Here is a 14,605-nt window from a genome sequence, read left to right on the forward strand (position 1 = left end):
GGATGAAGCGTCGTCTCACGCGGTCTGCACGTCCAGCACGAACGCTGGTCCAACTGAGGCGCCAGGTGGAAATGGCATGGCAAGCCGTTCCACAGGACTACATCCAGCATCTCTACGATCGTCTCCATGGAAGAATAGCAGCCTGCATTGCTGCGAAAGGTGGATATACACTGTACTAGTGCCGACATTGTGCATGCTCTGTTGCCTGTGTCTATGTGCCTGTGGTTCTGTCAGTATGATCATGTGATGTATCTGACCCCAGGAATGTGTCAATAAAGTTTCCCCTTCCTGGGACATTGAATTCACGGTGTTCTTATTTCAATTTCCAGGAGTGTGTTTTGTGTGAATGTTTTTCTTTCATTTTTTAGGTTGATGGCATTTTCTTCAGTTTTATGTGTTTGCAACTTTAACCATACTTGGTGTCTATCTTCACGTGACATCCACCATGCATGTTTTCTTTGTGGGTTCAAGGGAGCTAGATTCTCTGCTTCTTTTTTAAGATTAGGCACTAGTTGTTCTAAATCATCTGTTAATATGATGGTTTGTGTTATTTGTTGGTATTTATTATTTTTCATTATCTGATGTGGGTCAAACCTCCTTTTTATTTTATTAGTTTTTCCAGTCTTCTTCTTTAACAGAGTGAATTTGATTTTAATTTTAACTATATAATAGTATGAGCCTGTGTCTACTCCTCTCAGTACTTTATCATTGTGGATCTCCTTATGAAAATTTTTGTCCATACAGACATGGTCCAGCTGCCACTCCCCCTTCCTCCAGTCTGTATGTTTCCATATTTTAAGTTTACTTGGCTTCCTCTTAAAGTATGTTGATTTACCTCTTTCTTTGTTTTTGTTAGACAATTTTTTTCATTTATTGGGGCATGAGTATTTATTATTGTATAGGTTTTATTCACTGTTTTAAAGCTTAGAGTCACTGTTCTTGGTGATATTGCTTGGAAATCCGTTATGGAATCTATTATTTTTATGTTTACTAACAACCCTGTTCCAAACTGGGGACATTGTTTCGTTGCCCTCGGTCCCGGATTCCCATTATAAGTTCTGTATCCTTGTTATTCGAATGGGTCTTCTGTGGTGTTTCTCAATTATTGGATCCCTCTTGTTAAATTTTTTGGTTTATTTAGTTCGTCTGTGAGCTCCTTGAGTTTATCGGTCTGAAGTAGTGAGTTTAAGTTGTGTGTTTCTATATAATTTATCTGCTCATGTTTAATCTTCTTTTTGTGTTTTAGTGTGCATTTTGATGGTTACAAGCACTCTGATTTGTTGCTGTCTTCTAGTGGACTACCCACCGAATCCAATGCAGCCTTTTCCTCCCTTTTTGAGCAGGACGATGGAACTCTTTTCCTAAAAGACCTTTCCATTTTTTACTTCCGAAGGTTGTCAGCCTTAGTTGGAGCAAGCTCCGATTTACAGCTATGGTTGTTAATCGCAAATGATCTGTTTGGTCCATGAGAGCTATTTTATTTCTCTCAAGTCCACTGGTAAACTGGTGAGGACTTCCCTATCCACCACCTGGGACGTGCCACGTAGGAGTATCAGCTCTCCTCTTACTATGACAGCATAGTAGGTTCATGGAATAATAAAATTATAAATATTAATAACAAAGTATTAGATTTTCTGGTCTTTTGCTGTGAAATTTTGTTCTTTATAATCCTTTTGTGGTTACAATAAAGCATGAATTTGATGCTCACTGATATAATGAAGAAGTATATAAAGAGTAGTGAAGATATAGTAATGAAGTGATATAGTGAAGTATATGAAATAATGAGGTAGTAAGGAAGTAATATGAAGGATATGTTTAATGAAAAATATAATTTAATAATTAAATTAGTAATGAAGAATATCTTGTATCTATGCTTTATAGATCTAGAAAAGGCATATGACCGGGTTTCTAGGAGGAAGTTATTGTCTGTTCTACGAGATTATGGAATAGGAGGCAAACTTTTGCAAGCAATTAAAGGTCTTTACATGGATAGTCAGGCAGCAGTTAGAGTTGACGGTAAATTGAGTTCATGGTTCAGAGTAGTTTCAGGGATAAGACAAGGCTGCAACCTGTCTCCACTATTGTTCATATTATTTATGGATCATATGTTGAAGACAGTAGACTGGCTGGGTGAGATTAAGATATGTGAACACAAAATAAGCAGTCTTGCTTATGCGGATGACTTAGTTGTGATGGCAGATTCGATTGAAAGTTTGCAAAGTAATATTTCAGAGCTAGATCAGAAATGTAAGGACAATGGTATGAAGATTAGCATCTCCAAAACGAAAGTAATGTCAGTGGGAAAGAAATATAAATGGATCAAGTGCCAAATAGGAGGAACAAAGTTAGAAGAGGTGGACGGTTTCAAGTACTTAGGATGCATATTCTCACAGGATGGCAACATAGTGAAAGAACTGGAAGCAAGGTGTAGTAAAGCCAATGCAGTGAGCGCTCAGCTACGATCTATTCTCTTCTACAAGAAGGAAGTCAGTACCAAGACTAAGTTATCTCTGCACCGTTCAATCTTTTGACCAACTTTGTTGTATGGGAGCGAAAGCTGGGTGGATTCAGGTTACCTTATCAACAAGGTTGAGGTTACGGATATGAAAGTAGCTAGGATGATTGCAGGTACTAGTAGATGGGAACAATGGCAGGAGATTGTCCACAATGAGGAAATCAAAGAAAAATTGGGAATGAACTCTATAGATGTAGCAGTCAGGGCGAACAGGCTTAGATGGTGGGGTCATGTCACACGCATGGGAGAAGCAAGGTTACTCAAGAGACTCATGGGTTCAGCAGTAGAGGGTAGGAGGAGTTGGGGCAGACCAAGGAGAAGGTACCTGGATTCGGTTAAGAATGATTTTGAAGTAACAGGTTTAACATCAGAAGAGGCACCAATGTTAGCACTGAATAGGGAAACATGGAGGAATTTTGTAAGGGGGCTATGCTCCAGACTGAACGCTGAAAGGCATAATCAGTCTTAAATGATGATGATGATGATGATGATGAAGGATATCAGAAGTATTAAGTGTTGTGGAGTTTAGTGATGGTTAGGGTTCTTAACATGTATCCTTGTCTTTGTAAGAGCAAACAGTGGAAAATCCAGGTTGGAATATTTGTTTTTGCAGTAGTTAATTTTTCTGAATGCATTTTATAAGTTAGCAAATTACACATAAAGTAATGAGAAACAAGTAAAGAAGTAAAGTGCATATGAGATGCTGGCAGATGGTAAGATATGATTGTATAGGGTAGATAATATTTACTGTGAAAAACATATATTTGATTTATAACAATACTAGAGAAGGAAAGTTGCTACTCACCATATAGTGGAAATGCTGAATTGCAGATAGGCAAAACAAAAAGATTCACACAATAATATCTTTCACCCATTAAGGCCTTTTTCAACAATAGACACACAGCCACACACACACACACACACACACACACACACACACACACACACACACACACTCTCTCTCTCTCTCTCTCTCTCTCTCTCTCTCTCTCTCTCTCTCTCTCTCTCTCTCTCTCTGCAGTCGTGTGTGCAAGTTGCATTTGCTTGTGTGTGTGTGTGTGTGTGTGTGTGTGTGTGTGTGTGTGTGTGTGTGTGTGTCTATTGTTGAAAAAGGCCTTAATGGCTGAAAGATATAATTGTGTGAATCTTTTCATTGTGCCTATCTGCGACTCAGCATCTCTGCAACTTTCCTTCTCTAATATTGTTAATTCCTACCTGGATTTTCCTTTGTTCGATATATTTGATTTAAGGTGACTGTTTCAGGATTTGGGAAAGGAGTATGGCACTTAAGTTAAAACTGGTTTATTGTTTTTTGAATTGTAATGGTAATACTGATTACTGTAAGAAGGAAATTGTTTAAAAATGCAAAGTGAAATAACAATTATTTACCACTTCATAATTTATTTTCAGGATATGCTTACCTCTTGATGTGCTTACCTATTGTCTCATGTGAATTTATCGTTAGTGTATTTTGTACTTACCATTTCAAATGATAATTATGTATGAAAATGTCTTTGTCAATAATGAACCTAATTAATTGAAAAAAATTAAAGAATCTGGACAGAAATTAACAACAGATTTTTGTAACGTTAAAAGTAATTGAATTTTGGAGATTTAGTTTTGAGTCCATTTGAATCTTAAGTATAAATTCCATTCACTTAATTTAAATTCCATAGTATTAAATTGATAAATATAGTTGATATTCCTTAAATCTTGTAAACATCTAATTAATGTTACAGATAATTTTGTATATTTATATAACTGATTGCGAATGTAAACTTTTTGTTTTGTTTATTTTCATTTCATTGAAAAAATGGACACAGAGTTGTGATAGCACTCTCAAAAAAGGATTCCGAACTACTCTTCCCAAGGACTAGTAAATGCTGGGGTTGAGTTGCAGAAAGGACTCAGAAGAAGAAACTGAGAAAATTAAGAAGTCAATCAAATTATAAAAGATTTCTGATGATAAATAATGATTGCTCTAGGGAAACTGAGAAGCCATTTAAAAAAAAAAACCAATAATAAATTATGCTTACTTAAGGGCAGGTGAGAGAAAGTGCATGTTGCAGCTCAGCCTACATCATAGCATATACTGACAACTTAGGAGTAATACATGGAAATACCACCCTCTCATGCACTCTGCTATTTGTGCCCAGTAATATACACCAGACAGATGGGGAGGAGCTTTGAGGTCCAGTTGAAAGAACATACTGAAAAGACAGGCTCTAGAACATCACCAAGTTTTCACATCTCTGTACTGAAGGACAATCTGTTATCAGCATTCTAAAAATTTGAAAATCTCGCATAACTTAATATCTTGGTAGAGGTAGAAATAATAAAACCATTAAGAACAAATCCAGGATCTACCCTCAGTGGACAATTGGAATTACGCCATCATGCTCTGTTGACTAATTTTGATTATCTGCAATGGCAACATGCAAATGATATCTGACCATTATGCAGAGGTCACCTGATCTTTCTTGTACACTGGTCAATCACATACATCCTGGTTCATTATTCTTAAAATTTTGTACGTTCAGAGACCGTGAATAGCTACAATTAAAAGAAAACAGCCCTCGATCACTATTTTTTAACAAATTAACCAGGTTTCAACACTACTTGGCGTGTCTTCTTCAGAGTTTAAACCAAAGAACAGTCTATAACATGGTCACAGAATTATGACTAAAAATGTGTCATGCAAATTATAAGTACAAAATTATCATGAAAGACTGATAGTACTTATATGTCATTTATAAAATAATAAATATGCCAAAAGGGCATTAGTCACAAAGATATTGAAGATAAAAAACTGTGATGGCGAACCACTAAGGGCTGCTCGTTACTTGCGCGGTGCAGGTTGTAAACAGACTCTGCAACGGACTTTACAACCTGCACCACGCAAGTAACCAGCACCCCTTAGTGGCTCGCCATCACAGTTTTTTTTATCTTCAATATCTTTGTGACTAATGCCCTTTTGGAATATTTATTATTTTATAAATGACATGTAAGTACTGCCAGTCTTGTACGATAATTCCATACTTATAATTTGTATCATATGTTTTTAGTCATACGTATTTGCTTATCCATTATTATCAGTGTTTTTGTAAATGTTATGCTTTTTATTACCACTGTTATTTTATGTGACAGCCCTTTTTAAAATAGTATACAGTTTGTTCCCATATGTCTTACTATAATACTTGATGGTTAACTTGACTGGAGTTTTGTCTTTTATGAACACTTGGACTGAACACAGCCTCGTTATTTTATTTTAATTTTATTAGGAGACCACATGTTCTATTAATACATCTTCATTGATAATATGTATATGTTCTCCTGCTATTTCTTTCTGGCAAGAGACACATAATTGAAAATATTAGTCAGTCCACACAGTGGACCATTTGTGTTAGAGGGTTTTATATGAGTGTTGTTAATATCAACATTTTTTGTACTTGTTTTCTCCTGCCTTCCTTGCAGGTAGGTACTTTCAATTTTAATTTATATTCTTCTAGCTGTTCCTGCAGTGCTACTACACATGGTTAAACAGTTATTTATAAAGAAACGTTAATGCTGAAACTCACTATCCACATTCATGCACCTTCACAAGATTTATCTCTTCGAGGTACTAAGATGTGAGCTGCTTACGGCCCCAAAAACTGTGTGACATTAAAGAGAAAAAAATAAAAAAATTCTACCAGATTTTGAGACAATGGAAGAAGCCAATAGAGTACATGTTGCTCACAACCCACTCATTTACATAAGGCAAAAATTTTTATGCAACTGAGTAGTGAATTACAAAATGTGCCAGGAAATGGAGTAAATAATTTCATGACTGTGTGATGCCTAGTGCGGAAAACATTGCAATTGTCTTGATGTGTATGAAGAGCTAGGAATCTATCATAATATGTTTCTGAAGCAATGTTCTGAGACTTCTTGCTCTCTACTTATGTGTAGAGATTTCCGGCTCTCAGTGCATGCAAGCAGCCAATGTTGAGCTGTCTATGCAAAAAACATGGTATGTTCACTTGAATATCTGCCACTTTTAATGTGACTATTAATTATAGTGATTGAGAAGGTCAGTTTCATAATTTTTAATGCTTCTGAACTACTGAGACCCTTGGGGCCAGTGAAGTTTACAAAACAGTTATAAATCATTCCAATCCAGACACAGAAGCCAAGTCATCATTTAAGAATCCCAATATTATCACGATCAAAAACACTTGCATACAAAACATTCTAAGTGCTCATATGTTACATTGTTACAGAGTTTGGTGGTGGTTTTATCCTGCAGGAATATTTCTGCTGTCCTACACTTCTGTATGTAATTATTTTGTTTGTCAAAACAGTTAAAAACTAATGTCTACACTAAATGTACTGCATTCATTTGATAGTTCACTTCCATGAATGACATTTTAGTCATGTTATCCATCCTACAGTAACAGTAGTTACAGTGATAATTCATTGGAACAGCGATTTGTTTTCCAGAATAAAAGATAACCTATGTGTTAATTGAGGGTATAGGCTATCTCCATTCCAACTTTCATCCAAATCCATTGATTTGCTTCAGTGTGAAGGAGTAACTTGACAAAGAAAATAAAAACAATTTGTAGTTTGGTGCAGTGCAAATTTTATAATATTTATACATGCAACAATGTCATCTGCCCTCTTGTGTGCCTGTTACCAGAAGATACACTTGCATATCGTAATCAAATCTAGCCTGCCAGGTTCTACGTGTAAATGCTTGACATGTCTCTGTTGTACACTATTCAAATGACACTGTCATTCTTCAAGCATCTCAGAAGCTATAAGATACACCTGATGCTCAGCAGCTAAAATGCACTAGGCTTGTATGGAAGTATGGATTAAACATTTTGAGGAATGTATAACCATTGTATTCAACAACATGAGGAAAACATAGATTGCTATGTACCATAAAGATGACACATTACACACACACACACACACACACACACACACACACACACACACACACACATTCACACAAGCAACCACACTTCATGCACACAAGACCGCCATCTCCAGCAGCTCTGACCAGAATGGCATCCTGGTCCAAGCTACCAGAGGTGATGACCATGTGTACATAAGGTGTGCCTGCTTGTATGAATGAATATGTGTGTGTTTCCTTTTCTGATGAAGGCTGCGTCTGAAAGCTAATGTGTGTGTGTCTTTTAGCTGTGCATGTCTGCAACTTAATGTGTCATTTTTACTGTATGTAGCAATCTATCTTTTCCTTATGTTATTTATAATCTGATCTGGAGTGTCCATTGTTTAACCATTGCATTCATTCCATCGACCATATTATATAGGACATATTAAACAATAAAAGCATTTTCACAAATACAGTTCAAAATCAGATAGTAAATAGCTTTTTATAAGAGTAATGATTGTGCCACATTTCACATTACACTCTTCAATTTAATAAATATCTTGTACTATACACTTTTAAAAGCAACCTGTCTGTTAATTCAGGCTATAAGCTAATTGCATACAAAATTTCTTCCAAATCCTCTCAGCCATTTCAATGTGCAGGAGGAAATATCCACACACAAACTTTCGCATTTATAATATATATGAGATATGGGATTGGCACTCCACCATGTCTTATGTATATTGTAACTAGGACTTCACTGAGCTTGGTGCATATTTTCGAGTGCTACACCCAAGTTGTTAGTACATGCTGTTCTGGGCCGCTCCATTCACACTTTCTCGTGGCCATTTGTGTAAGCACTATTTATGGGTTCTCAACTTCCCTAAGGTAATCACTATTTATCACTGGGATTCTGTTATAATTTGATTTGGTTCTTAGTACGCCTGTTTGTTGTAGTTTACATTTTGATGTGCTACACCATCAAGTTGTTGACAACTGTGAAAATATAGGACATCTATATTTCATAGAGGAATAGCTTCCATGTCTAAGAAATGGTCCATGGTCTTTCTTTCGTTATTAACAATGTAATTAAAATTTTGTCAAGTAGTTAGCCATGTAGGTTAACAAAAGGTTTTTTTTTTTTAATGTCAGTTGTTAACCACTTGAGCATCTGGCTTTATAATCACAAAACTAGTTGTGAATCCATAGAAGATGAATAAATCTTCGCGTGGTAGCTGCTGTGGCTACATATTATTCAAATTCAAGTTTCTGTGGTCCTCTAATAAACACCATTTTTGAGCTTAGAATTCTTAGGAAATGAATACCTTGTGACAAAGGCTTGTCGAGTCAACTTTTATTATTGTTATAGTGTTTAAAAAGAAGCATTATAGTCATAACATCAGTGTCTAAATTAACAGAATATGTATTGTATTTTCTTATGCTGCTGACTGTCAGAAATAATTATTAAATATTCTTTCTTCTTTTATGTAGCGGATAGACTCAACTCATGGTTTAGTAACAACAGTTGCTTACCAACTGGGCAAGTCAGCATCACCAAATTACGCTCTTGAAGGTTCTGTGGCAGTTGCTGGGTCATCCATAATGTGGTTAAAAGAAAATATGAATCTAATTGATAGTGTCCCAGAATCAGAAAATGTGGCTGATGAGGTCAAGACAACTGGTGATGTTTACTTTGTTCCAGCCTTTACTGGACTTTATGCTCCCTACTGGAGAAATGATGCCCGTGGGTTAGTATCTATTCCACAACTTCTATTGCAAGACGTGTCGTGAAAATGGCTATTATATTAATGTTATTTATCTGACATTTAAGACAAATTTGTTATCAAATGCTATCACATTTCATAAAATTGTTGCTTAGTTTGGGTGGCAGGTAGTCAGAATTTAAGTAATAACTTGAAGAGAACACAAGACATTCCAATCACTTAGCTCATGGTTGAAAGAGAGGTAATGTCAGGGACAGTAACCAACAATAACATCTAACTATGGAAAGTCCAGGTTGCAATATCTACAGTGTAATGAAAAAGATAGATTGCTACTCACCACAAAGAGGAGCTGAAGGGAGAGGATCAGAGAAGGGGATGAAGAACACTGGGTGCACCAGTAGAGAGCAGTGCACATTGAGCATGAGGGGAGGCAAATTGTGAAGAGGTAACAGGACAGAGCGGATGGAAACAGTTGGTTTAAGGATGTGGGGACAGTAGGTTAATGTAGGTTGAGGTTGGGATGATATCAGGAGTGGAAAATGTGTTATGAGTATAGCTCCATCTGCACAGTTCAGAAAAGATGGTAGTGGAGGGAAGGATCCAGATAGCCTGAGTTGTGAAACAGCCATTGACCTCAATGTTATGTTCAGCTGCACGTTGTGCCACAGTGTGTCAACTTTGCTCTGCTCATCCTGGTGAACAGCTGGTTGGTAGTCTTATCAATATAAAAAGCTGAACATTGATTACAACAGACCTGCTTTCACAGGTTGGCTGGCCTCTGATGGGGTAGGATAAGCCTATGACAGGACTGTAGTAGGAAGTGCTAGGGGGGTGAATTGGGCAGTCATGCATCTGGGTCTCCCACAGGGATATGGTCTCAGTGGCAAGAGGTTGTAATTTGGAGTGCCGCAGGGATGGATGAAGGTGTTGTGAAAGTTGGACGGGTGACATAACACCACTGTAGGAGGGGATGGAAAGGATCTTGGGTAGAATGTCTTTCATTTCAGGGCATGATGATAGTAACTCAAATCCTAATAAAGGAAATGGTTCAGTTGTTCCAGTCTGAGGTAGTTTTGGTTGTCAGTAAGTACACTTCTTTTTTGATGTTCCTTGAGGGTGGTGGGAGGCTTAGGAGTATGTGCAGATGTGGAATAGGTTTGTGGCATGGTGCCTGTCTTTGGAGGCCTATGTGAGACCTCCAGCATACTGTGCAAAGAAGCTCCCATCACTGCACATATTCAGTCCCAAGGTGGCTTTTTGGGGTTAAAAGGGTGGCAGTTGTTGAAATGCAGGTGCTATTGATGGTTGGCAGCTTTAATGTGGACATAAGAGTGGATGGAGGCATCAGAGAGGAGGAGGTCAATGTCTAGGATGATGGCATGCTGGCTTGAGGAGGACCTGATGAAATGAGTGGGAGAGAAGATCTTGAGGATGTGAACAAATGAGGATAAGATGTTCAAATGGCTCTGAGCACTATGGGACTTAACTGCAGAGGTCATCAGTCCCCTAGAACTACTTAAATCTAACTAACCTAAGGACATCACACACATCAATGCCCAGGGCAGAATTCGAACCTGCGACCGTAGCAGTTGCGCAGTTCCAGACTGTAGTGCCTAGAACCGGTCAGCCACTCCGGCCGGCTGGATAAAATGTGCTGGCCCTGAGTCCATATCATGAAGATACCATCAGCGAGCCTGAACCTGACCAGGGACTTGAGATTTTAGGAGGTTTGGAAGGTTCCCTCTAGACATTCCTAAACAGAGTGGCTTTGTCTACCTTCCCTTCAAAGTAGCAGTAGTTGTGAGTTAGGATACAGATAGTAAGACGTGGATTTGGAGTCTGAAGGCCATGAGAGTGGTGTGTTCAATAGCAGCAAAGCTATGGGCGTGAGGAAAGTTGGTTTATAGGGAAGTGGCATTAATAGTGATGAGTAGGGATCCAGGAGGTAAAAGGTGGGGATGGCGGAGAGTCAGTGAAGGAAGTGGTTGGTATCTTTGATGTGGAATGTTCTGTTTTGGACAATAGATTGATGTTGGTTGATGGGAGCCAAAATTCTTTCAGTGGGAGGATAGTAACTAGCTACAATGTGGCATTCAGTATTGTTGGGGTTGTTGATTTTGGGGAGTATGTAGAAAGTGGGAGTGTGGAGTGTCATAGATTCAGGTGAGAGGTTCTGGAAGGGTCTAAGGTTATAATTAGGGACTGTAGGTTATGGTGAATTCTAGGAAGGGGTCACTCTGGCAGAGTTTGTAGTGGAGGAGTCAAACAACTGGCAGAGACCTTCTGCCAGACAGTCACAGCGAACCTTTGTCAGGACATGTTTTGATGCTGTGTTTGGCTGTGCTTTTGTCTTCTGAAATATTAGTGTTCATAGGAAGGGACCTGGGGAAGGTTGGTGAGGCCAAGTGGGAGATAAGGAGCTCCTAGAAGGTGACCAGAGGGTGGTTTGGCAGGAGGGGGGGGGGGGGGGGGGGAGGTCAAGGTTTGATAGTAATATGAACTGGGAGAGGCAGGGATGAGTGGCAGGACATTGGCTTTGGTTAGAGGCATGGGTGGCAAAGAAGTGTTTCCATTGAAGAGATCTGGAGAAGGAGAGTTGGTGTTTGACAGGTCAAACTTGGTTAAATTTTGGTGTAGAGCTGTAGGTGAGGCCTTTGGATGGAACTGAAACTTGTGTGGGGCTTTGGACTTTTGTGGAAAGGTGTCCTGAGACTGTTCAGTTCTAAATTTAGTGGAGTGTTGGAAAGGAGCTTTGGGAGGTGGGACAAGTTGAAAAGGTCCACAAGGGAGAATCTGGGTGCTATGTGGTGTTGATGTGGAGAAACACGGTGGGTAGGATAGGAGTGGGGTTTGGACACTGGTGCCCTAAGTTGGCAGCAGGATGTTAGCAGGCTTGAAGTGGTGTCTGGAATTCTCTTCCAGGTGCTGGAGTGCAAGGGATTCAGTTTCTCCTTTGGAGGGGAGATATACAAATAAATCTGTGGTACAGCTATGGGCAGCCCGCATGTTATCCTCTTATGCCAATCTGTTTATGAGCCATCAAGAGGAAACCTTCCTAGCTTCCCAAAATCCGAAACCCCTGTTCTGCTTCCGGCTCTTTGATGGTATCAGAATGATCTAGACTCAGGGCCAGGACACACTATCCTCATTCCTTCACAACCTCAGTACCTTCTCTCCCATCCACTTTCGTTGGTCCTCCTCAACCCAATGTGCCACCATCCTGGTCGTTCACCTCCTACTCTCTGATATCTCCATCCACACCTCTGTCCACACTGAAACTACCAACCACTGACAATACCTACATTTTGACAGCTGTCATCCATCCATCCCAAACCAAGAAATCCCTTCCACACAGCCTGTCACCTGGGGACAGTGTATCTGCAGTTATGGGAGCTCCTTTCCCCAGTATGCTGAAGATCTCATAAAGACTTTCTCAAAAATGCACTACACAATGCACTACATCTGAGACCTAGTTTGTGAACAGATTTCTTGTGCTGTATCTCCACTCACTGCCCATCCTCCCTCCATCCCCAAGAATCAATTATAAAGGAGCACCTATTTCATCACCCAGTACCACCCCACACTGGAACAGCCAAACCACATCATTTGTCAGGGCTTTAATTATCTATGATCATGTCTTGAAATGAGGGACATTCTACCCAAGATCTTTCCCACTCCCTCCTAAAGTAGTGTTCTGTCACCCATCTAACCCTCAGAACATCCAAGTCTATCGCTATGCCACTCCTAATCACAACCCTTGCCATAGAGATCATATTACTATGGAAGACTCAGGTGCAAGATCTGCCCAATCTATGCACCCAGCTCTTCCTGTTTCAGTCCTGTTACATTCTTACCCTATCCCATCAGAGGCTGGATGAGCTACATGTGAAAGCAGCCATGACATGTAATAGTTCTGTTGCAATCACTGTTCAGCTTTTTATATTGGTATGGCTACCAACCAGCTGGTCCACCATTATGAATGGCCACTGTCATACCACCCAGTGGCACAACATGTAGCTGATTGTAATGAGCTTGATTTCAATGGCTGCTTCATGACCCAGTCTGTATGGAGTTTCTCCTCCACCACCATCTTTGTTGAACTGTGCAGATGGAGTTATCCATACAACACATTCTCCTCTCCTGAAATAATCCTGGCCTTGACTTACAGTAACTTACTGTACACAAGGTCTCCACCCAACTGTTTCCAACCCCTCTACCCTGTCATCTCCTCACAATTCACTTACTCTTGCTCTAACTGTGCATTGCTCTCATCCAACACACCTATTAGTCTTAGTTCCCATCTTTCATCCTCTCCTTTCAGCTCCCCATTTTTTTCTCCTCCTTTCCTCCTCCACAGCCTCCCGATGCTGTATCTGGAGGCCCTGTCCTGCCACCCCCAGTCCCTACACATTCTGCCAGTCAGTGCTGATTCCTCTTTCCCCACCCATACCCTGCTATCCCTTCCCCTTCCGTGCCGCACTCTGGATTGTTGCTACCATTCATTGTGTTTCAGTTGTATTCTGGCTGGAGCAACTGGAGATAGTTATTATGTATGTAGTGTGTGTGCAGTGTGCTTCATTCTGTGAATGAGGCTGTGGCTGAAAGCTTATATGAAATAGGCATTTCATCATGCCTTTCTGCAACTCATCATGTCAACTGTGAGTAGCTATCTTTTTTATATAATATTGTCAACAATCAAATCTTCTGTGTAAATTTGTATTGTCTGCATCAAGTCTCTAGAGAAATATTGTAATGGTAAAGGTGCTATATGTGCAGAACTGCTGCTTTATTACATGAAAGTAAACACTATACAAAACTGCCAATGAAATCAGTCTTTATCAGTGGTAGACCATAAGAGCAGACTGGGCTATCTACAGGAAGCAGAAGCAAGAAGAATTGTGCTCTAAAGCAAAGTCTCAAGTTCGTAGTAGCTATAACAGGAAATGTGATGATCCAGCACTATTGTGTGCATGATGGTGGCCAGAAATAGGTTGCAGCTAGCTTGTTGAATTATGATTTTAGGTTGCAGCAAGAGATACTACTTTGTAGATGAAGTTGTGCATGTGGACTCACATGCCCAGTAATAGAACTTTTCTGAGTGGAGTATATATATTTCTTGTGTTTCAACATCATCCCACTGGATAAATCATCACCCTCTCCTCAAAGATGGCACCTAACTTTGTGCTAGCTCTTGTTAGGGAGGGTGGACAAAGGAAAGATCAATGAATATTCTGGTGGTGGCAACCACTGCTGATAATCTAGGGTAAGGTCTGGAGCCAGTGAATTCAGGACTGTGGTTTCTTTCATCAGGGTGAAAGAGATAACATAGATTATTACTGACAAATTTCTTTGCTACCAGAGTTTCCAAAAGTTTGTGAAAAAGTGTACAAGAGTAGTATATATAATTTATTGCTTGACTCTCAGTTTGGCTTTAGGAGGGGAATGTCCACAGGAAATGCTATTAATTCTTTTGTGTATGTG

General features: G+C 39.4%; 1 protein-coding gene across 1 annotated transcript in view; it reads left to right on the top strand.

Moving 5' to 3' along the window:
* LOC126335847 (glycerol kinase-like) overlaps positions 1–14,605 on the top strand; it is a 193,131-nt gene that overhangs the window by 92,376 nt on the left and 86,150 nt on the right. Inside the window, exon 7 of the mRNA XM_049999317.1 lies at positions 8,892–9,148. Within this exon, the coding sequence (XP_049855274.1) occupies positions 8,892–9,148 (257 nt within the window). The remainder of the gene's footprint in view (positions 1–8,891; positions 9,149–14,605) is intronic.

This window comes from Schistocerca gregaria, chromosome 2 (assembly GCF_023897955.1).
Source record: "Schistocerca gregaria isolate iqSchGreg1 chromosome 2, iqSchGreg1.2, whole genome shotgun sequence".
In the NCBI taxonomy this organism is placed as follows: domain Eukaryota; kingdom Metazoa; phylum Arthropoda; class Insecta; order Orthoptera; family Acrididae; genus Schistocerca; species Schistocerca gregaria.